This window comes from Panthera uncia, assembly GCF_023721935.1.
Source record: "Panthera uncia isolate 11264 chromosome B3 unlocalized genomic scaffold, Puncia_PCG_1.0 HiC_scaffold_1, whole genome shotgun sequence".
In the NCBI taxonomy this organism is placed as follows: domain Eukaryota; kingdom Metazoa; phylum Chordata; class Mammalia; order Carnivora; family Felidae; genus Panthera; species Panthera uncia.
The window spans coordinates 102991122-103015048 of NW_026057582.1; the positions used below are offsets into that span (position 1 = coordinate 102991122).

At 39.1% G+C, this 23927-nt stretch overlaps 2 protein-coding genes across 3 annotated transcripts in view; both read left to right on the forward strand.

The window, feature by feature from the left end:
• The window catches only part of TPM1 (tropomyosin 1), a 186793-nt gene extending 178810 nt beyond the window's left edge, over positions 1-7983 (forward strand). For both annotated transcript variants that reach the window (XM_049613741.1, XM_049613740.1), the window contains exon 10: positions 481-7983. In XM_049613741.1, the coding sequence (XP_049469698.1) occupies positions 481-508 (28 nt within the window). In that variant the 3' untranslated portion in view covers positions 509-7983. The remainder of the gene's footprint in view (positions 1-480) is intronic.
• RAB8B (RAB8B, member RAS oncogene family) overlaps positions 1-23651 on the forward strand; it is a 57570-nt gene extending 33919 nt beyond the window's left edge. The window contains exons 2-8 of the mRNA XM_049613760.1: positions 8088-8148; positions 10682-10742; positions 13409-13486; positions 14461-14550; positions 16059-16124; positions 18636-18686; positions 19531-23651. Coding sequence (XP_049469717.1) covers positions 8088-8148; positions 10682-10742; positions 13409-13486; positions 14461-14550; positions 16059-16124; positions 18636-18686; positions 19531-19623 — 500 coding nt within the window. The 3' untranslated portion in view covers positions 19624-23651. The remainder of the gene's footprint in view (positions 1-8087; positions 8149-10681; positions 10743-13408; positions 13487-14460; positions 14551-16058; positions 16125-18635; positions 18687-19530) is intronic.
• The last annotated feature ends 276 nt before the right edge of the window (positions 23652-23927 follow it).

Here is a 23927-nt window from a genome sequence, read left to right on the forward strand (position 1 = left end):
GTGATTCAACACGTAGCTCGTTTAGCAGTTATCACTTGGTATATATAATAATTTGTTATTTTGCCCTATAATTTCCCAAAGACATGTTAAGAGTTAATTAAATCATTATAATTTAATCTACAAAGCCCTTTGAGACTCTCAAATACAGACCTTACATAAAACTATTCCTATCTGCACAATTTTTGTATCTGTTGCACATATGTATATGGCTCAAAACAGTAAATTCTTCCTAATTTCTAGAATTAGTTTATGAGTTTATCTTTTGTTGGTATGATCAAATTGTATGGGTACAGCTGTCTTATGCCAAGAATGCCAAGAGTTGAGTTTAATTCAGTAACAAGTAGAAAACTTTAAAACAGTATAAAGATGTGCATGCACCTTTTTCAGCAAAAAGGAGTAATATGTGTCACTATTTATACCATAAAAGAGTTTTAATTTACTGCTTCCTATTCACAGAATAGAAGAACCAAAGAAATCTGAATACCTCTGTCTTCTTTTGGCATATTAGTTGTCTTTTCTAAGAGCAGATTATATTTGCAGACCCACGTTTGAAAAAAAAAATCCTCTTTTTCCTGTGTTGGATATAACAAAACTAACATATTTGGCTGCCAGTGATCATTTGAAACTGTTGTTAAATGCCTTCTAAGCTTACTTTTCAATGTTTTTTTTCCTCCTAAATTTTAGACTTTCTGATTTTCAAAAAAGAAACCAGATTGTAAATTTGAATATAAACAAAATAAAAAATTAAATGATTCTAAATATATGCAGCAAAATTGGTCCTGGGTGAAAATACTTCTGTGAACTTACAGAATGTGTATTTAGAAAAGAACAATGCCTTGAACTCCTCTCGTTCCATCTAAGTAACATTCTTAACTTTATTTTTACTTTTACTCATTTTCTCCAAGTCCTTTTTATTTTGGAAAAAAAATATTTTAAAGCTCTTTTTTCCTATTTCAGTAATCTGTTTTCCTAATTAGAGATTTTAGCTATTTGTCCTAAAGTCAGCTACTCTAAAATCTCATTAATCTCCATGTTTGAAAGTCCACCAAAAAAAAGCAAAATGAGGTTGTCAAAGTTTCAAAACTGGCATTATCTGTCTACACTGCATCTTTATCATTAATAATAACAATCTCAAGTGAGGAAGTGGATGTAGCATTTCTTTAAAGTGGATTTCAATATTTGGGAAACTTTCTTCTATTTCTGGAATATCTCTGAAATGTAAATAGACCAACCACATAACCCATATTCCGATAGCCTGGGATCACAGATGTTTCCAGATGTACTTTTGAAACAAAGTACATTTTTCCCCTGTTTCATTGTGAAAGTGCAGTATTGGACTTCTGCTTCTTAAAGTGGGTCAAAGGGGATAGATACCCCGTTGTTTTTTGGCTGTTGATATATGTATGTATGTTTGGCGCTGTGAGTAAACTCAGCTTTGGAATCTTGCATTGCTGTCATTCACTGAAAGACTGAATGTCCCAGAAATAGGACTTCTTTTTTTTTTCATGGATCTCTTGGCTGCAGCCAGAGTGGACTTTTTATAAAAGAACTTGAGTGGGAACCGGGTGTGGAACACATCAGTTGAAGGTCCCTGCTGCTTCTCCATCCCTGATTTTCCTGGGTGAGCTGACTTCCCCAAGTAACCCAAGACAGTTCCAAGGTAGAAGAGAGAGCTATGTGTGTACTTCTTTTTTCTTTTTTTTCTTTAACAAATTACTCCAGGTTTCTGCCCCCCAGAATTTCAGATTGCATGGGCTGGGGGAATTTGCATTTTTTTAAATGTTTATTTATTTTTGAGAGAGAGAGAGAGAGAGAGAGAGAGAGAGAGAGGTAGGGAGGAGCAGAGAAAGAGGGCGACACAGATTCTGAAGCAGGCTCCAGACTCTGAGCTGTCAGCACAGAGCCCAACGTGGGGCTCGAACTCATGGACCGTGAGATCATGACCTGAGCTGAAGTCGGTCACTCAACCAGCTGAGCCACCCAGGTGCCCCTAGAGCTTATTTATCAGCACAGAGCCTGACATGGGGCTGGAAGTCACAGACCGCAAGTTCATGACCTGAGCACAAGTCGGAGGTTTAACCGACTGAACCACCCAGGCACCCCTAGCTGTGTGTGTTCTAAGCTACAGTACCCACAGGGCAAAAATGCATCCGATCACAGCGATGCTGAAGGTCAGGACAACTGGCTGGCCCTGGCGTTCCAAAGGCCAGGAATAGTCCTTCTTCATACCCTTTCCACACCCCGGCATAGGGTGTCTCACCCTTTCACAAACCCAGGGCAACCTACCTATTCTCTTGAAGCAGAAAAAGGTTATGATAGTAAATAAAACATCTGTTGGCTGACTAGTTTGACATTGTGTAAAATAATTTTGTCAATCTATTCCTCTCCATGTTAAATTAGACCTAATTTGTGGAATGAAGGGTGGCCTAGTACTGCTCATTCCAAGCTCCTTGCCCTGCTAGGTCTATTAACTGTGGGCTTGGGTTGAGTTCAAAGGTTCCTTCCCTCTGTTCTGATGGCCAGGCCCTCCCTCCAACTGCCTCCAACTATACTACTGGTTTCTGAGAAATATCTGATAAGCAGTGCTTTAGGCCAAGTGCTCACACCATATCCCTCCCTGGAGCCTCACTGCCAGGTCTCTGCCAGCTCTTGTTCCTGTGGGTCACCCTGGACAACGCAGAGACCTCAAGTACAACTTTACCTTCTCTTCAGAGGTGCAGGGCATAGCCCCTTCTCCCATCCTGAGCGGGGAGGGAGGCTATCCTCTTCCTTCTCCCACTGGAATGGAAAATCAGAACTCCTTCCTTTGTTCCTCTCCTGGAGTGCCACTCCCAACAGAGACCAAATGTGTATTCTTTCATTATTCTTAGCCGAAAGAGAATCTTTTTTTTTTTTCCCTCCAGGCAGGGAAGGAAATGCTCCTGAACCCCTGCCTGAAATCTGAGTGGCTAGCACTCCTTGCTGCCCCAAGGCCCTGATCTGCCCCCTCACTTTCTGACCTTGATCTAATCTTGCTATCACTCACGTTTGGTCACCAAGGGCTCCCAGGCCCTCTGTATATTGAGCAGTGTGGGGTGGGGTAACGCCTGCTTCCCCCACACCCCTGCCACCTCCCACGAAGATTTTTAAGTTACCTTTCATCTCTAAATTTGGTTTGATTTTTCTGCTATTATTAATGAGTGAGAGTCTCCAGATGTCATTTTTTTAAATAACTACTCCTTAAAAATTATGAACAATTTCAGGCATACAAAAGTACACCTAATATAAAACACTTCCACATCCAGGCACCACTACTGAGTTTTAGAAATAATAAATGACAGAGTTGAAGTCCCTCTGAACCTCTCCTTAATCCCTCCTCTTCCATTTCTCTCCAGAGGTAACAGCGATACTGATTTTGTTGATAGTCATTCTCGTGTATGTGTTTTATACTTTAATTACACACAGATGTATATACAAATGATACATAGTACCGTGTTTGGTGTTTTTGAAATTTTGTAGGCATGGTTTGACTGTGAGAAATTTCTGCAGTCGCTTTTTTCACTTCATATTATGTTTTTAGATTCACTCATGTTGATTCGTGTGACTCTTGTTTGCTGCTCCTGGATAGCCCCTCTGTACCAAGGGATTCTCCCACTGCTGGACACCGCCGTTGTCACTAGTGTTAGGCCATAGACCCTTAAAGAGCAGGCCTCCCCAGGGAGACATGGCCATTCTCGTACACATCTCTTTGGGAAGGCCTGATCTTTAAATGCCAAGTTTGATTTTAACCCCTTTTCAATTAGTCTTTGCCAATGTGGATAAGTTGCTATATCTCCCTGGGCCTCAGTTTTCTTAGGCACACAGGGAGGACTGACTAATCCATCTCTAAGATTCTTTCCAAGCCTAGAATTCTATGGTTCCTTTCATGCTAGTTTTCCTGGTTCCTTATAATGTATATATCAGTTATGAGTAACTGTTTAGCATGAGAATCAATTCAGAAAAAAAAAGTATGTGTGTGTGTGTGTGTGTGTGTGTGTGAATTCAAAATAAAGGGGCGCCTGGGTGACTCAGTCGTTTGAGCATCTGACTTCGGCTCAGGTCATGAGTTCGAGCCCCATGTGCAGCTCTGTGCTGACAGCTCGGAACCTGCAGCCCTGCTTCAGATTCTGTGCCTCCGTCTCTCTCTGCCCCAACCCAGTCGCATTCTGTCTCTGTCCCTCTCAAAAATAAACAAACATCAAAAAAAAAAAAAAAAAAATTAAATAAATAAATAAATTCAAAATAAAAATGGCTTTGAGTCCTTTGGGAATGTTTTCTTATAATGTAGATTTCCTATTGACTAGATAAATATTAATGACAAAAACTGGCACTGCTTTAAAGCCATCAAAAAATTACTGTTGGGGCATGTTCTAGTACACGTGGAGACAGTGTTGGAATCTTGTCTCCCGAACGTAGGTGTTGGGCTGTGTGGCCAGCTGGGCAGGCTGCACGAAGCCTGGTGGCTGATGGATTGCTCATGAGTTGGGATGACTCAGGGTCATCATTTTGAAGATGAGTTATCATATTATGTACTGCCAAGAAATGATGCTTTCTAAAAGGCTATTGAAATGTGAAGGGCTTTTTTTTTACCCTAAACATAATGCTCTTCAGAAGCTATGTTTTTAGATTGTATAGTTCTTTAAAAAAAAAAAAAAAGTTGCTCCCTTCCTGCCAGAATGAGCTGTGGTGGTTATTGCTGCTGTTGATATGACAGACAGCCCCCTCCTTCTTCGTGGTCTCGAATCATCTGGGCCTGGTGCACAGGCCACTCCTTTGGAGCTGGGACTCGCGGACGGTGAAGCTCATGATCTAGTGCGGAGAGGTCATAGCAGCTGCTTGGTTTGCTCATTGTATTTTTTTTTCCTTCATATTTTCTGCTTGTGGCTGAACACCGGATGAAGTCCTAGACTTATCATTAATCTTAGTAACATTCACGCCAGGGTTGTAGTGATAGTGATATTCATATAGCTATGAATATAAAGTTCTACTGATTGGTAGATCTGAGTATTATTCTGACAGATACAATGACCAATTCAACAGCTTTTCCACTCTCTCCTGTTTTTAGCAGTCTTGTGGGTCAAGGAAGTGACCAGCTCCAGGGATGGGTTTTGATTAATCTAAATTTAGGGATGAGTTTAGATTAATTCAATCTTGGTAACTGCCCATGGCAGTGATTGGTTTCTGAACTCAGCATTAGTCCCGAGAACACGACATTCTCATGGTTGTAATTCCAGAAGTGAAACATGACGGAAAGGTCGCTGGAGGCTTTGGGAAAACATTTCCTCACTTCGCAGTGAGAGGCACAAGATGATCTCTTTTCTTCTCAGTATTGCCGGGGTGGTCAGGAACGGTTATCAGTCAGGGGATGAAACTGATACTCCCAGGAGGGCAGAGCCCAAGGAGGTACAGAGAAATGAGCCGGAACTACTGAATTGAGTCATCCCTGAACCCCAACTCATCACTGGCCTTGTTATATGAGTCAACAAATTACTTTAAGCTAGTTTGATTTGGGCTTTCTGTTATTTGCAGCCAAAGCATCCTGATTGATATAATTGTATCCCTGTATTATGACTGGTTTTTCTAATTCTGGAGTAGTCTCAGGAAGTTATCTTTCCTTTAAATGTCAAAGTGAGTGTTAATCCACCATACAGTCTACTGATGTTATTATCAAACTAATTGTAATGTAAAGACCTTGATTTTCATATTGTAATAGATTTCTTAGCATCCTTACTATTGTTACTATGGTGTGCTAAGAAAACTTAGAATTTCCAAGGTTTTCTTAATTCTCTTCACACTTAGTAGAATGTAACCTTTCCTCTCATAAGAGTATTTAACCTTTTATTATCTATGCATGTTTCTGCATGCAACCTAACTAGCAAAGAGAGGCTGGAGTCCTTGTTTGATTTGAGAGCAATTCAGAGGAGTGTGTTAACAAAACCAAATAACACAGGATTAAGCCAGGACTTGCTATGTAAGGGATGGACGTGGCCAAGTAGAGAGCTGAGGGGGGAAGGAGGGGAAGGACCCACAGGTGGCATCCTCAGGGAAGGCTGGGGGCATGAGTGGCCCTGCACGTGCGGAGGGGAGGAGGTGTGGGGCAGAGAGATAGAAGGTGGCAGGTGGAGGGAGGCTCTGAGGGTTCTCGAGTCAGGGGAGCAGTGCCTCTGGTGGCAAAGGCCGTATTTCCAGGCAGAGGGAGTTGGGCCCATAGCTTCTTAAAGATTGAGGTGACATTACCACGGAGATTGTTGACAGTTATTCTTGCAGTGGCATGCAGGGGAGATAGAACCAGGAGAGATGTTGGCACAGAGTCCTGGGACGCTTTTACCGTAATTCACATGTGAAGTGACAAGATCTGTAGGATCATAGCATCTGAATATGTAATATTTTACATTTATCTGGAATTTCAGAGTTTCTAAATCACATTCAGACACATTATCTAGTTTATCTAATTAGGTCCCCTCACCTTTTCCTACCTCCAGTCTAGGTCTTTTGGCTTTCAGGGCCAGTGCTTTTCAATAATAATATAAACGACATTTTCCATCTTTAGTTAAATTCAAGTTGAGCTAATTTGACTGTGTTCTATGCACGTGTCTCTCAGCTGGCTCCTGACAGTGGCGTGAACAAAAGCTAACCCCCACAGCTCACGACTCTTCCGAACGCTGAAAACCTCTGAATTGTGAAAAGCTGGTTAAGTTTCACAGATAATGTTAGAACCGCCTCAAATAACAGAAAGATAGTCCTTCTACAGAAAACAAAAGGCGGAGTCCATGGAAAACTCCCTAAATGTTTTAAATGACTGGAGAGTGACTGAGACTTTAATGAGCCTCAAAATGGCAGCCTTTTTGTGTGTTCTCAACGTTTATATGTAGAAACATTGTAGTAATTTAGCCGTTGAAGACTCTTCTCCCGGCAAATAACTGCATTTGATGGTTAGGTCAATATAGTGGATAATTGACATATTCTCTTGAAATGTCTTGGAGGCTGCTTTTAAGGGATTCTGTACAGGATGCAAAAGAATAGGGAAATCTAAAAGCTCAGTGGCCAGATGAAGGATTTAGCAAATTGTGTTCGAATTGTTTTCATTAACTTGTCCTGTCAGAGGGTAGCAGCTTATTTCTGGTAAAATGATAGAGCATTCTGATATTCGTCAAAGACTTTGTGGTTCTTTGTAATTGAAATTGCTAAATAAGTTTTGAGCTACATAGTGGGGGGAAAATGGGTGAGGGTGGCGTTGAACGTTTAAGTGCCAGAGCCCCAAATGACTTTCGCAAACTACCTCACGGTCCCGCTTGAGTGTTATTTAAAGGTTAGAATCACCTGGAGAGCTTTTAAAATTACTAGTGCACAGATCCCACCCTTGACCAACTAAGTCAGAATCTCAGAATTTGGGGAAAGGAGCAGACCTAGCCATTAGTAGGTTTTTAAAGTTCTCCGGGTAATTTCCAAAGTTCAGTCAGGGCTAAAAACCATTCTAGCTATGTCAGGCCCAGTCAGTAAGATGCGAGAAACATTTATTAAAATGTGCATAAGATACTTGCCAGCCGTGTAAAATAAATATGCGGGTTTTCCCATCTCTGAGCTCAAACAGGCAGGTTTGGGAGCCTGGGGTTTTGTTTTTTCCCTTAGCCAGTGGCAGATCCCAAAGAACAAATGGAAGGAGACGGAGGAAGACATTGTAAAGAGGTCCCACGGTGTTTCTCAGGGAAAGATGGGCCAGAGGGGTAGGAATCATTGTTTATATGTATATCAGGAAGTGGAAAATATGGCATGTTCTCAGTCTATCTAAATTATAGAACTTTGAGGGATGTGATCCATTTGTATCAAAATAATGAGGCATATAATACGTTCCATTTAACATGTGTGGGAATTCTTTGCAGAGTAATTAGCATTCCTTTCTTCAGCCTGCATTCAGAGGAAACATACCATTCACACCCTCTCTGTGTTCACATTTTCCAGTGCGTTGGAGAGACTTTTTTTCTTTTCAATAGAAATCTTTGTCCTTTTCCTAATAAGACTTGGATTATATTTGGAGAAATTTAGCATCTCTTTCTTTCTTTTTCTGGCAGGAATTGATTTTAAAATCAGAACGATAGAACTAGATGGAAAGAAAATTAAGCTTCAGATATGGTAAGTAAAACAAAAATTATATACACAGTTTCTACCTTAAGTGGGAATTGAAAGTGGGAATTGAAATGTGAAAAAATGTGAATTGTGGTAAGTTAGAGGTAACTTGTGATCACTAAAACGTCTTTTCTTTATCAGAACCAAGGGGAAGTGGGTAAATATTCAAAGGTGTCGCCACCGAGAATGAGAAGGTAAAGAATGAAGCCACTAAACCTTACAGCTGGAGGAGATCTGAGAACTCATTCTACACAAACACTAATTTTGTAGGGAAGGAAACTAGAATCTAAAGAGCGCATACACTTTATCATTGTAGTTGTTGCAGCTTTGAAATCAGATAAGGCAAAAGTATTCAGGCCGTAAGAAGCCTTAATGGCTTCTTCTGTGGGAAGTACAGATCTAGGTTCTAGGTTCTGCCTCTAATCTGAGGATTTGGACCTGTGCCTTGCCTTCTTAGGGCCTGTTTTTCATCATTTATAAATTGTTTGGTTGGACTGAAGACATTGGAGTTCCCCTCCCGATCTGATACTTTATAATCTGTTTTCATATTTCTCCTCTTTAAATAAAAAAATGAGGAACACTGGACTGATCTAATGTGCGATGATGACAAGAGTAGACAAAGCTTAGAAATTTAGAGCAGTATAGATTAAGAAGGAGGCAGGGCAAAATAGTCAAGTAATATATATCAGCTTTTTCCTTAGGCTGTTTTCTTCCTTGAATCTCAGAACAAGAATAGAACTAGAGCATCATGTTGAAACCCACTAGTCCTTCTTTTACAGAGGAGGAACCTAGGACTTAGAGCAGTTAAGTCCATCTGAGGGCATTTGTCTGGGTTAATGTTAAAGCTGGGACAGCTACCCAAATCTGAAGCAGGATGTCAAGCTTCATATATTAGCCTAGTATAGTGAGTGGTTCCCAGTATATTTGTTGGGAAACATTGTGAAGGTTACCACAGGTTGCCCTTTTCATCTATTGATGTTTAGTAGGCCAAATATTTTAAAGATAGTTTTAAAAATTTTAGGGGGAAGCCAAGAGAATTTCTGACTCTGTGCCGAACAGTCCTGACCATAGCAATAAGAAGCCTTTCTAGGAGCCTGCAGTCGGTCAGCTAATTAGAACTTCATGTAACATCATAGCGCTATTTATCAATACTCTCAGCAGCAAAATAGTCTCCATTCAGTCTTCACGACCAACATTGAGTATGGCAGGGCTTCTCCTCCATCCTCACGGCAGAGCTGGTTCCAAATGCAGCGGTGTGTTAGATCAAAATATGGTTAGTTGGCTCAAAGGTGCTTGGCTTGTTTTCCCCCTGATTTCTTTGCCATATACCAAACCAGTGCCGTGTGTATCTAGGCCTGATCAGTGAGAGAACAGCAGGATAAGGTGACTGTGGTGTGATCCCTGGCCCTGCACTAAACAACCGAGACCTGGATGCTCCAGTGTCATTCAAGGCGACGAGCTGCTTAGTGGCTTAGTGGTAGACCGTAGCCTACCTGAGCCTGTTGCCTCTCGTGCACAGTGAGGATGGTGGTCATCCTACCACTGCACTGGGTGGTGGGGCATCATGGGAGCACCAGAGGAAAGTATTTGGAAAGGTGGATATAAATGTTAAGGTATTTATTGTTTCTAATTTATGATATTTCTCTTGGGCCTTCGTCTCTTGTTTGGGTTTGGTATGCATTCGATTTCTAGTACATTTCCACAAATGCCTCGCTCTCCCCTGCAATTAAATTCTACAATTTAACTTGCCTTAGTGGCACAGGGAGTGAATTAGTTCTGGGGCTCATCCAAATTTAGAAATACTGATTTTCCCAGATATCAAGTCAATGTGACTCCCTTTATAGGGATTGCTTCAATAAGCATAATGAGAAATTTGAAAAAATTTTTCAGGATGTGTTTTCATAGAATGCCATCAGCTAAAAAGCAAGAATATATTCAAGTTTATGTAATTTTGAAGCGTTGTCTGTATTTTCAAGTCTTTGGAAGCATCGTCACCGCTATGTGTTAAACTCCAGGCTCCCATTTAATCCCAGGCTCTATAGCTGAAAAAGTGCTCGAGGAGATCCATTTTAGTGTGTTCTGAGCAGAATTTCCACAGTAGTAAGTCTAGCCCAATTGCTTGCGTTGTACAGAAATCAGACTTTCGGTCAAGAGAGCTAGATGCCTTAGTCATTAGGCGTTTATAGAAAGGATTATAACTACCTCCAGGGGTCCCAGAATTTAGAACCGTTCTCTGTTCTCTCCCACGTGTGTTTGACTAATATGCCAGTTCCTAGCCGGGCCATGTATTTTCCTGTTGCTGCTTTTATCATCAAGGACCAAGTTTCCCACCAAAGTCATTGTGAGCTCCTGACAGGCTCCTGTGGCCACCACCGCCTCCAGCTCACAGACAGCTGGCTCCCGCTGCGTCTCGTTCCCCTTTCCCTTGAAACCACTGCCTTTGTGAGCAGACCAGAATTATATCCACAGCTTAAGGTCTCTCCTTGGTGATGCCGGCGATAACTTTTAAAACCTCTCTCTCCTTTGTTTCAAATTTTAGGGACACAGCGGGTCAGGAAAGATTTCGAACCATCACAACAGCATACTATAGAGGAGCCATGGTGAGTGTGTTTTAGGGTTTTGTAACTCTTCCGGTGAAAGTAAAACATGAATATTCATTTGTCAAGTTGAGAGGATCCAAGCTAGAGTCTAGTACAATGGGGGCGATACATTTTTGGATGTGAAAACAAGACATTTAAAGGTTTTGTTTTTGTTTTTGTTTTTTTTATGTTCTGTGTTTAGTAACTGCATGCTTTGCCGTTGGTCTTCATAATATTAATCAGGTCAATAGCCTGTAGATGTTTGAGAACTCCTCCACACATTCTGAGCAATTGTAGATTTTTGTGAAAGCTGGGAGACCAGTTAAAGACAATGCCAGCGATTCAGGTAAAGGCTAATAGATGAGAATATGAATAAGGCTGTGCGTGCGAGTCGGGGGTCAGAATCGGGAGATATTGCGATTGTTGGGCCTATAGGATTTAGTGACTGACTGGCTGTGAGGAGGTTACTCGCAGGGGTCTGCTTGGGCGGCCTGGCAGGGTTATATTGCTCTTTATCAAAACGAGTACAAAGAGGAAGAGAAGATTTGGAGGGGACAAAGGCAACCTGCTTTTGGGTTCACTTGTTGGGTTTTTGGTGACGACAGGGGATATTTGGGAGCTGATATCCAGTCGTTGGTCTCCAAAGCATGCCTGACCCTGTCTGTCTCTTTGGCCTCATCTTGTCTCCCATTGGATCTGTTCACTCTTACCAAGATGGCTTTCTTTTAGTCAATCCAGTGGGTTCTGGGCCTTTCTGGTCAGCAAGATATTTATAATGTTTCTACTGTGTGTTGGGCACTGTGGGTTTTTTCTCCACCCCTGCCTCAACCCCATTGCCCAATTCAAGTTTGATACTCAGTCCTCAGGTCTTGGCTTTAATGTCGTTCTCTCCGGGAAGCCTTCTCTGACCACCCCTATCTCCTCAACCAGATTAGATTAGCATTTATATTCAAAACTCTCCATGGTGGGGAGCCTGGGTGGCTCCTTCGGTTGAGCCTCTGACTTTGGCTGGGATCATGATCTCGTGGTTTGTGGGTTCGAGCCCTGTGTTGAGCTCTGTGCTGGCAGCTCAGAGCCTGGAGCCTGCTTCGAATTCTGTGTCTCCCTCTCTCTCTGCCCCTCTCCCTGCTCCCGCTCTGTCATTCTCTCAAAATAAATAAACATTAAAAAGTATATATATATATATATATATATATATATTAAATATTAATATATATATTAAATATATATATATAAAACTCCCCATGCTTCTTCATAGCAATGGCGAGTTATAATTACTAGTATAATTATTGTTTATTGTTTTCTTTGCTAGCCGTGCTTGAAAGGAAGGGGCCTTGTCTATCTTGTTCACTGCTGGTAGCACTAAGTATGTTATCATACACATAGTGGGTGCTCGCTAAATATGTGTTGAATGGATGGATAGATAGGTAGATCTAGCACTTAGTATAGGAGTGTGGTCTGGTGATAGAGATTTTACAAGCATCGGCTGATACATTTAGAAGATAAGCCTTTTAGAAATACCAGACGTGAGGGTCTTTAAAGATACGATGACATTGCTTTTCATTAAACCTGTATAACAAATGTATTCTGTTTTAAGTGTCTGTGATTTACGTAGATGATAGTGACATTTTGATTAGCCCATATAAAAAGAAATAATTTTATTGTATTTATTTATTGTCAAAGATTTTATTTTTAAGTAATCTCTACATCCAGCGTGGGGCTCAAACTCACAATCCTGAGATCAAGAGTCTTTACCAATTGAGCCAGCCAGGTGCCCCTAAAAATTATCTTTTTGGGGCACCTGGCTAGCTCAGTGAGTTAAGCGTCTGGCTTTTGGCCCAGGTCGTGATCTCGTGGTTCTCAAGTTTGAGCCCTGTACCAAGCTTTGTGCTGACAGTGCGGAGCCTGCTTGGGCTTCTCTCTCTCTCCTGCTCTCTCCGTCCACCCCCCCCCCCGCCCCCAAATAAATAAATAAACTTTAAAAAAAAGAAATAATTTTATTTTTATTTACTTTTTAAATTTTATTAACTGTTCATTTTTGAGAGAGAGAGAGAGAGAGAAACAGAGCACGAGCAGGGGAGGGGCAGAGAGAGGGAGACACAGAATCTGAAGCAAGCTCCAGGCTCTGAGCTGTCAGCACAGAGGCTGATGTGGGGCTCAAACTCATGAACTGTGAGATTATGACATGAGCTGAAGTAGGATGCTTAACTGACTGAGCCACCCAGACGTCCCAGGAAATAATTTGAAAGTAGTATGGTTACAATCTTAGTATAGGGGTAAGAAGCAAGACATTTCTACTTGTAATAAACAAATAGACAACAGAAGTGATTATCTCTTTCTTTCAATGCTATTATCTCTGTTTTAACTTAAATACCCTTTTAGCTCCAGTTAGTGCTGATTCTTATCACATGAAGTCTGGTAGAAAGGGTGTATCACCTTTACTGCAATCACTAATTCATTAAAGGTTAAGAGTAAAAATGTTTACAGACTATCTATTTACATGGTGAGACGATGGAAGTATTTATTTATTTATTTTTGCTTCTCTGTACTTTAAATTTTTTATTGTATTTCATTAAAAAGGACACAGGACAAAAAATGGTTTCTGGAGGGTAGGGGTACACTGCCATTATATTCTATTACTTTAAGTATATGAAGTACTAAATAAAGATGTTATTTTCTTGTCACAGGGAATTATGCTGGTCTATGACATCACAAATGAAAAGTCCTTCGACAATATTAAAAACTGGATAAGAAACATTGAAGAGGTATGTATGGAAAGAGAATGGTGATGCTACGGAGGAGCCCTGCTGAGTACTTGAAAGGGCTCCTTCTGTTTCTGGAAGAGGCGGCTGAGCTGCCACGAAGTAGGGCACGGCCAGGTCAGGCCCCCTCGCTCTGAGGAGCACCACAGAGGGAGAGATCTCTGGTGCTGCCAGCCTGGTGACCCTGTCAGACAGGGGGGTACAGCCAGGACAGCAGTTTCACAGAATTCTAAACTTGGGCCGGATCTTGAAAATAATTTCATCCAAGTCCCCCGTTTCACACATGAGAAAACAGAAGAGACTTGCTTGCGCTCCTTCCGAGAGCTTTAACATCTGACCCCCAGGTTCTTGCCGTTGGACTGGCAAAGATACCTCTCTATTCCAACATCTTATCAGTTTTCCCTTCTAACATTTTTTCCATCTTAACGTATTTGAAATCTGGTTTAATTCCAGATTGACTGGTATTAAGATGTGTTTTTATGTCTTTGACATTTCAGAAAGCAATCTGACTTTAAAATCATTTTGTACACATTTATATTAACCTACATGAATTTATATTTTAAGTAGTTCAGAAGCCAGAGTCCCTTCCTCATTGGCCCACTCAGTACTGGGTTTTTTTTCCCCCCTTCTTTACTAATATTTGGTAATCCTTCTAAATCCTTTAGTTTCCTTCTAAACTAATATTTGGAAGTTTTGTTGTTGGACTAACCGTCCGTTTTATTTCTGTTTGTTCATGTACCAAAAAAAGGCATGAGAATGACCGCAAGCCTTTGAGGGAAAAGTTAGCACGGACTCTTAAGCTGTAGCTCTTCCCTCCTCCCATCTTTTACATTTTCCTCTGAATCAGACCCTGTGTTGAGTAAAAGCTTGTCTTATTATTAAATTTATGGATATGTTTCTGACAGGTTAGGATTTGTCTATTGAATACCTGTGTTTTTCTCAGGCTGTTTTTATAACGTACTATTTTCTCCCTGCAGCATGCCTCTTCAGACGTTGAAAGAATGATCCTGGGTAACAAGTGTGATATGAATGACAAAAGACAAGTGTCAAAAGAAAGAGGAGAGAAGGTAAATTTGAACTGAATGCATAAAGATTGGAATCTATTCACACTAAGCGTTTATTTTCTTAGTATTATTTAATTATTGGTTTCAGTTTGAAAAGTATCTGTGATTTTAATCCTTTAAAAAACAACAAAGAGATGTAATCCATACTTGAATGTTGTGAATTAGTATTCGAGATCCATCCCCATATAATGTGTAGTCATGACTCATTCCTGAAGAATTTGCTGTTTTCTGGGAGATACAAATTGGTCCTTTTTCAGATTCCTACAGCTTAGAGTTCAGGCTATTTCTTCCATATCTGTGTGAAAATGTCCAGTTTTAAAGGTCAAGTAAATCATTCTCTTCAAGTAAAAGTAATAGAATAAGTGAAGTTTAAATAGTAATCATAGTCCAGTTCCTTTTTTTCCCTAAGAATATTTTACTACACATTAGGTTTAGGTCATTATGAATAAATTGCTTGTAACTCATCAAAGCTGTGGATCTCATTTACAGGGATTTCTCTATTTTGCATCCTGCAAAAAAAGCAAAAACCTTTATTATATGTACATATTTACTTCTAAATTTTCTAAATTAACATTTTCTAAATTAACTTAGAGGCTTCAATTTTTAAGTCTTGGAATTTTGCTGTGCCTTTTTTTAGTGATACATACAAAATACATTTTGTTTTTAAATCTGACTGCAAACTTTTCCCCTATGAACATTCATTTAGTCTTTGTATTTTAAGTGAACTGGGAGCTTTTTGGGAGTAGATGGAAATAGAAACCAAATAAAAACGAAAGCATTGAGTACCTAGTATTTTAAGCTTTCATTATCTCCTGCACCAATTTATTAAAAAAAAATGAAAAGTCCGTATAGTGACTGTTGGGAGAGTTGTACTTTGGGAGCAGATAAAAGACGTCAATGAATCCCAAATTAATGGTAGGAGCGAGTGTCTGTTTCATGGTTTTTCTTTTCTTTTTCTTCTTCTTTGTCTTCTTCTTCTTCCTCTTCTTCCTCTTCTTTTATTTATTCATTCATTCATTCATTCATTCTGAGAGAGAGAGAGAGAGTGTATGCACGCATAGGGGAGGGGCAGAGAGAGAGAGAGAGGGAGAGGGAGAGAGAAAGAATCCCAAGCAGGCTCCATGCTATCAGTGCAGAGCCCTATGCAGGGCTTGATCTCACAAACCATGAGATCATGACCTGGGCTGAAACCAACAGTCGGACGCTTAACTGACTGAGCCACCCAGTTGCCCATCACAGTTTTTCTTGTAAGTATATTAGAGAACTGGAGCATAATAGAAAAAAAGAAGTACTCAAATGGTGTTTTGAGTGGAAGCAGTGCCATTTTACTTACGATGAATGAGTTGGATGTCTACATTTCAAAAAATAGAAGAAAGCAAAGAAATTTGAGAACCACAAGAGTTCTCAACTGCATACTGTACCTTTGGGACTTTGAGAAACCTAGAAAATGGAAATGCTTTATATGTTGAAGCAAATTGAACTGAATTTAAATGTTTCTGTTTGCCTTTCAGTTAGCAATTGACTATGGGATTAAATTCTTGGAGACAAGTGCAAAATCCAGTACAAATGTAGAAGAGGTAAGAAAGAAATGTTTGATGACTTCTCTGGGGTAGCATTAGAGCTTAGGTACCTGTGTTCAAACAACTGTCCAAGACTTGTTATTTTCTTTCTTTTTTTCTTTTTAATTTTGTTAAATGTTTTATTATTTATTTTTGAGAGAGCGAGAGAGAGAGAGAGATTGGGTATGAGCAGGGGAGGGGCAGAGAGAGAGAGGAGACACAGAATCTGAAGCAGGCTCCAGGCTCTGAGCTGTCAGCACAGAGCCCGACGCAAGGCCCGAACCCACGGACTGCGAGATCATGACCTGACGTGAAGTCAGATGCTTAACGGACTGAGCCACCCAAGCACCCCGTCTTGTCATTTTCTTAGTAAATGTCTTGTGGGAACTCCACCTCCATCTTGTGAACTTCTGTGCTTCTCACTTTATGCGGACTCAGGTTGTTAAATGCACCCAGCCTCCATGTGGGCTATAATGAGATTGCTCAGTTAAGATTCACAGAACAGAAGGTAAAAGTTCCATTTAAGTTCACCTTTGCCCTTTGTTTGGGAAGCTGGAAATCCTGCACTCGCTGACCAAGCATAGTGTCCTCTGCTCATTTATCATGGTTCCTGTCATACTATAGTAGCCTGTAGCAGGAGAGTCTTAATTACTTTCATGTCGGTACTCTCTCAAGAGAGAGACCGTATATTGAACAGGTTCCCTTAGATTAAGCATGATACATTGTAACACAGCAGTATTTAGTAGAAATAAGTGTGTCTATCAGAGAGTAGTTTTAATACATTTTCAGTAAGTTAACTGTTAAAGACAACCAAATCATCTAAAGACTTCTAAGAATAGATTTTATTTATCACCGGCAGAGTTGTTGATAATATTTTCTTTTTTCTTTTTCTTTTTTTTTGGGGGGTTAATAATATTTTCATTTTTAAAAACATTTTTTAAACTGATCACAAAAATGATATATGTGCGTTAATACATGTAACTCAATAAACAATAATGTTGATGGTTTTGTAGACATTTAATTTCTTAGGCTACTCACCACTCACCATAACATTATGGCTAAAAATCGAGATTGAAATGACTTTATTGGCTAGTGAACACTGATCAGAACTTTTTCTTTGTTTTCAATAAAACTAATTTTTTTTCCGGGTTGGCTAATGGGTGTTAGGAAACAGGAAGCTTCTTTTGATTTATTTACATAAGCATAGATAAGCATAGATCCGCTTGCCACAAAAAAGCAGAAAAAGGGGAGCCTCTTTGGTAGAGACAGAAGAAAATGTGTTCACTGAGATGGCCCAGATAGGATTGCTCTCCCAGAATGAACTCCATACCCTGGCTTAATGGAGCAGGTGTAGGTCTCTTTTTGTGCACCCTACTCACACCTGTGGCTTAGAGCAAGCTTTGAGTTATGGAAACACAGAGCTGGGGAGTTGCCTGAGCTGCTTATTCTGACCAGGTGTTCTACAGAAATTAGCAGTTTGCCCAGAGCTTTAACTTAGTGTGGTTGGCTTGTCATAAGAACTAGGATGGGCTTCTTTAGAAACTTAGACCCACAGGTGACCAGTGTGACAGTGCAACACTGATAATGAGTGATGATAGCGGTTGTCACATTGTTTCTATTTGGCTTGATTGGACATAATCCTGCTGAACATCTTTGGGGGTATCAGGAGTGTTTGGGAACAAAGAAAGTGACAACAGTGGGTTTAGCATGGAGACAACTGAAGGTGCTTTAAGAGTCTTGGCTCTGTAGAGGGGTGCCTGGCTGGCTTAGTCAGTGGAGCGTGCGAAATCTTGATCTCAGGGTTGTAAGTTCAAGCCCCACATTGGGTGTGGAGATTACTTAAAAATAAAATCTTAAAAAAGAAAAAGTCCTGGCTCTGTAGAAACAAAGTAGAGATGATAGTTAAAAAATGTGTGGTTTGGGTCAAGAGACACTAGACACAAAGTGAGATTAGTCAGATTTGTCCTGCTTCCATTTGAACTGATTTCCATGGTGGGGAATTTAGCTGAGCTAAGACATGGAAGATGATATATTCTCGGTACAAGAGTGAAAGCAGTTTGAAAGGGAGGAGATTGGAGATAAAAGGTAGAGGTTTTTGGGAAAACAGATTCTAGAGCTCTAGGTATTCATTCAGTGATTAAACAGATATTCAGCATCTCCTAAACCAGGTGCTGTGTCCCTCTCTGAGGACGTGGCGGGACTTAGAGCCTCCGCCCCACTAGGTGCTCTTGGTGCACCGAGAAAGCTACCCATAACTCAGCCAGTGTCACATTAGAAACTTGTGCCGGATATTATGTGCAGAAAATATTTGGTGAGTGAATGCATGACAGTTTTATAACACTGGAAGTGTTTACGATATCATTGAAAAATAAGAGGCTATTCAAGTGTGTACTATGATTGTAGTTATGTCCTTTTCTCGATTAAAAGGTGTCAAATAATATACTTTATAATGAATTAATGAAAATTCCACATTTCTATTTTAAAATATGCTATACACATATAATAATAAAATGTTTGGTTTACCTTTAGGCATTTTTTACACTTGCACGGGATATAATGACAAAACTCAACAGAAAAATGGTTTGTATCACTTATCATTTTTATTTTCTTTATGCTATTTGTTAAATTTGTGGTCTTATTCATGCTGTTTAATTTGATTCGTGCTTTTATTTGATTAAAAGGATAGGCCTGATTATGATATATTCACGTTGCCTCCTTTTTTTCTGGACTCACGTATTCACCTGGTTGAGCTTTGATTCTTATTTCTGTTTCTTCACGTTTCTTACTTCTGAACCACAGCTGCCTCAGTTCTTTCATCTGACTCTTAAAGGTGGTCTTTAATGGAATTTTGACCAGAATAATTAAAATATTAATGACACAAATTAAATTTTTGCCATAAAATTATGTAGCTTAGTTTTCATGCGACAGATACTTATATCTATATGTAATTATGATCTTAAAGTTGTTAACGTTTGCTTAAATTAGACACGATCTCAGTGATGAATCATTAGGACCACATTGGAGGTTTGTTTTAACCTGAAGCCTGAATATAATTGTATACCTTATGTTACCAACTCTTCCTACATCTAACAAGAGGATTGCCTATACCAATATCTTAACATCGTTTCCCTCATTACCCTTGAAATTTTACAGGCCTTTGGCTATAATTTCTCTGAACTGGAAATAGGAGCTTCCTGTCTAATATATTGTTAACATAAAAGGTGCTATCCTAAAAATATTTTTCCCGTTTGAATCCACCATTTCCAAAGAAACAATGTCAGAGCCTAACGAGTTACTTTCTAACAAAAAAACTCTACTGAATACGCATTTATGGTTTTATTTGATATTTGTGTTTTTTAGATAATTGGATCCAAACCATGAAACTTCAATTTGCATGGTAACTTTATTATCTTCCCTTTTTTAGAATGACAGCAATTCATCAGGGGTAGGTGGACCAGTGAAAATAACAGAAAACCGATCAAAGAAGACCAGTTTCTTCCGTTGCTCGCTACTTTGATGAACTCTTTCTGAGAGACTGCAGCACACCTAAAGGACCCTTTCCGGCTTCTCTGAAAGCACAGGTCAGCCAGCCTCAGAACCACACCGCCCGGCTGCTGCGGAGAACACCACTGAACCTAGACTTCTCGACACAGAACGCCACGTGGGTTCCAGCCTCGTGGCCTAGAAAGATAACAGGCTCCTTTTTTCAAACATGGAAGCAATGAAGTGGAGACATACGCAGGACTTAACTTGTTTTTTCTTTGGTTTGTCCCAGAAGCTGCTATCTTTCTTTTTCACTTTGCACATCAGTGTTAGCCTCTCCCTGCTACAGCACAGTCTCAGACTCGTATCTGCACACTTTTGCCTTGTGAAGTTCTAGACAAACTTGTGCACTTGGGGGTGTTTGAAAAAAGTAAAACATTTAACGCAGAGATTAATATGCTAAAACTAAAAGATGTTGGGTCTGGTTCATGTGGCCAAATGTTATTGCATTGATAGAATTTTTTTAAGGGCTCTAGTTTGTGATTTCCTTCAATAAGAATCATTAAATTCTGATAAAATTCATCTTAAAAGTTCATAAAAATGTCCATCTATTCATCAGAGGCCGCAATTTATTTCTCCAGGTGGTTGAGAATTTTGCTTCATTCCTGGCCTTTTGGTCAGAGAGTTTGGGTAGCTGAAGAAATCACTTTTTCAATTGATTACCTCTGCCTCATCTGTAGAAGCTACATTTGGAAATCACCTTAAGCTCACTTTTCCTGGGGTTTGTATTCACTGTTCTTTCCTATTTTTGACCTGTTGTAACTGCTCAGTTATCTAAAACATAACATATTTGAACATTGTTGTCTGTTTCTAATTGTGAACTTCTTGAGCTGAATTTTATACAGGCAGAGAGATGTACCATTTGGGTTTTATTTCAGCGTCCTATTGTTCCATCACATCAGCATATGTAATATATTTTTTTCTTAGGTTCACTCCCTAGCTTGCTGGTTTCGTTTGTAATACCCAGTTCCTACTGTAATCCCTGTCTGCAAGAGTTAACAAGAATTATATTTAGACCTTTGTTCGTAGAAAGCTTACCTACAGGGAGAGAGATTAACTTGTTGATATAAATTTAATAGAGATAGCTCTTGGTGATGGTAAACATAAAGATTTTTTATTCTGGTTTTATTTGGGCTTCTTTTTTTTTTTTTTAAATAAAGATAATTAGACCTAGACCTAGTGCAGCCTCTAGGAAAAGTCTTGCCCTTTTGTTAGAGAAAATATGAGTAAGGTTTCCATTCTAAAACAGCTGTTGTTGAATGTGTAGAACCCAGTTCCATCTGTTCAGGTTCATTGTTACAGAACTTGGTCCAGTCATTTGGGTCAAAGCCAACCAAGAGCTTAGCTGCCTTTCTCACCAAACACTGGTACTGGTATACCTTTTGTAGATGTGCCAAATTCAGATAATTTTGACATTGCTTTTATCCTAGCCTTCAGTGTCAAAACACAGAAGGGAGTAATAAATCGGTGATTAGGGAAATGAACTCTCTTAATAATCACTCTTCCTGTTAGGTCCTTTTTGTTTCATGGAGGGTACCACCATGCTTGATAGTTTAGAGTGGAGGGGAAAATGGAAATGGATTGCTTGTTACCACAGAGCATTGTGCTTCAAATTAAGACATAGTGTTAGAATGCTTGGACCAGTCAACCTTAATTTAGTACTTGTTTGAAAACTTACGTCCAGTTTAGCAGCAGCAAATATACCAGAGCTATTTTTGATGGATACGCTAAACTTAATGTTGACAAATTTCAGCCTTCTTGATTTTTTTTTTTTTTTTTATTTACCTATCGGTTTAGAGGCACCTGCTGGTGTCCCAGTATAATCAGTAATTGCTCGATTGAAAGCTGATTGTACATCTACCATCTTAAAATTAGATACATTTTTGGAAAGAAAAAATAATTTCTTAGAAACATCTTGTCTTTGCTAATTTTCCGAAAAAATATCCAAGCGGTTAAGCTTTCTGAATGGTAACAAAGTACTTTCTAAAAGGCAAGTGCTATGACACCATGTATGAATGTAATTCTAGTAATTTACCTCTGACTATTTGGTGTCTTAACACTTTGGTTTATATCTCAGGGGTTGTCTGCAAACCAAAACTGACATTTTCTGTGGTTAGACTTTTTTTTTTTAACAGAATGCTTTGCTTCTGATTTATTCCTTCTCTCTTCTTTTGTCTTATATGGGTTAATAATTAGTCTCCATGAATTTCCCTTTGAAAGAGCCTGTAAAAGTGATGAGTCTAAAAGTGCTCTTTGAAGTAGCAGCAATTTGGGGATATATGCTCTGTTATATAGAAATAAATTGTCCTTGCTATTTTCTTACATGTAGCTTTGCTGAATTGTATATAATTTGAGCTAAGACCATAGGAAATTCCCTTTCTGCATGGTAAAATGCCCCAATAAATACTCCACTTTGCTTCATAATGTACCTACAGTGCATTATTTTTTCTATTTGTAGATGAATTTAGTGACAGATAATTGTCTGTTCCCTGCTGAAACTGAAGAAATCTAGTTTTGCGTGAACATGTTTGTGGTCTTAGGGGAAAGGTACACGCAGACTTTGGCAGCAGTTAGTGGTTCGGTGGCTGCACTTTATTGTCCGTGTGCGAATTTTTGACAATGATTGGACTAGACCTTTTCAAATAGAGTCTGAGGATGACAGACCATGAAAATGTGCTGTAACTAAGTTAGCATGTAAACCAGTTGATTGTAAGACGTTTCGCTGGGAATTTATTTTCGCTATGTTTTACTTCATACAGATTATGAGAAAATAACCACCTGTGCGTCGGTTAGGAGGTGCCACAGGGTTTCTTACTATTTACGTGAGCATTTTGTGCAGTCTTTGTTATAAATGTTCCGAAGACTATACTCTTTACTCTGAAGGACTATTTTTTAATTATACCTCATTTAGCTAACTAGTATTCTAATACCTGGTAGAAAAACAGTGAGCCAGCCTTTAAGCATCCGGCACCATTTAGATTTTATGTTTTGTTTTGGACTAAAGACATCATTGGAAGAGGTAGGAGATAGTTTACTTTAGAATAGAACATACACGTCATATCCACTTAGTGCAAAAAAGGTATTCTCGCCCTGTCTACATTAAGAAATTTAGCTGTGCAATATAGATAAATGTTTGCAGAAATTTCTAAGTAAGAGATTATAACTCCATTTTACGGATTCTGAATGCTGAGAATCTGTATTAAGACTTACAAAGTTTTTCCTGTGAACAGTAAGTGATACATTTAAGGAGACTTTCTTTTCTAGTTCATGACTTAGATTTCTTTATAAATTTAGTACTTAATCTTTAAAGATGGACTTCTGAGCTTCAAATTTTAAAACAGCATTTCATTACGTTGGTTTACTTAGCTCAGATTTTAAGCACTCATTTCTGCTGTCGGGTTTTTTAGAATTTTTCTTTTAACAGAAAGGACCATTCCTTTTCCTTCTTGTGATATCCAAAGAAGGGAGGAAAAAGGAATGTCTAAAAATGAAATTCCTTGTCCTAGAGGTACATGATATGCTAATAAAAATTTAAATCCCAGCACAATTTTACAGGAGAATCAGTCTTTTTTTTTTTAGACTAATAATATTAACGGGAGTCATGTTCAATATGAAAAAATTCTAAATGACTGAAATTTACAGAAGTGAAAATTAGCAAACAGTTATTTTAGGGATATTTTCAAATTTTACTTTGTTTTTTGCAATGCTTGTGCCATATGCAATTGCATTTCTTATTGCCAAGAACTAATAGAAACTTCTTGTTTCATTTTCTTACCTTTTTTGAAATGTGAATTTAATTATTATAATTCATTCCTATGGCCTTACAGATGGGTTTTATTTTGTTTGTTTGCAGCTGACACTGTAGTTCCTTTAATGCAAAACGCCATAAACGATTTGACTAAAATCATGCCCCTAGTGGGAAATATCTAGTCTTTCCATAGAATTGTCCTATTGTGTATGTTTCGGCATTTTTTTTTCTTTCTTTCTTTTTTTTTTTTTTTTGCTTCAACGGCTTATTGTGAAAAGCTCCTGCAGATAAAGTGAACCTGTCATGTGGTTAATCTTGTTTAAGCCAATTCATTAACTGTATACTGATAACTGATGCTGTGTTTTTTTTTTTAATGGACTTTATTCCAGGTGAACTTTTTTTTACAATAATGTTCGTCTAAAATAAAAACTACATAATGAAAACACCCCCGACTCTGAAATGGACTGCACGTTTAAAAAATGTTTCTTCAAGTTTGCTAAGTGTGTGTGATTCAAACCGTGGTAGACTTA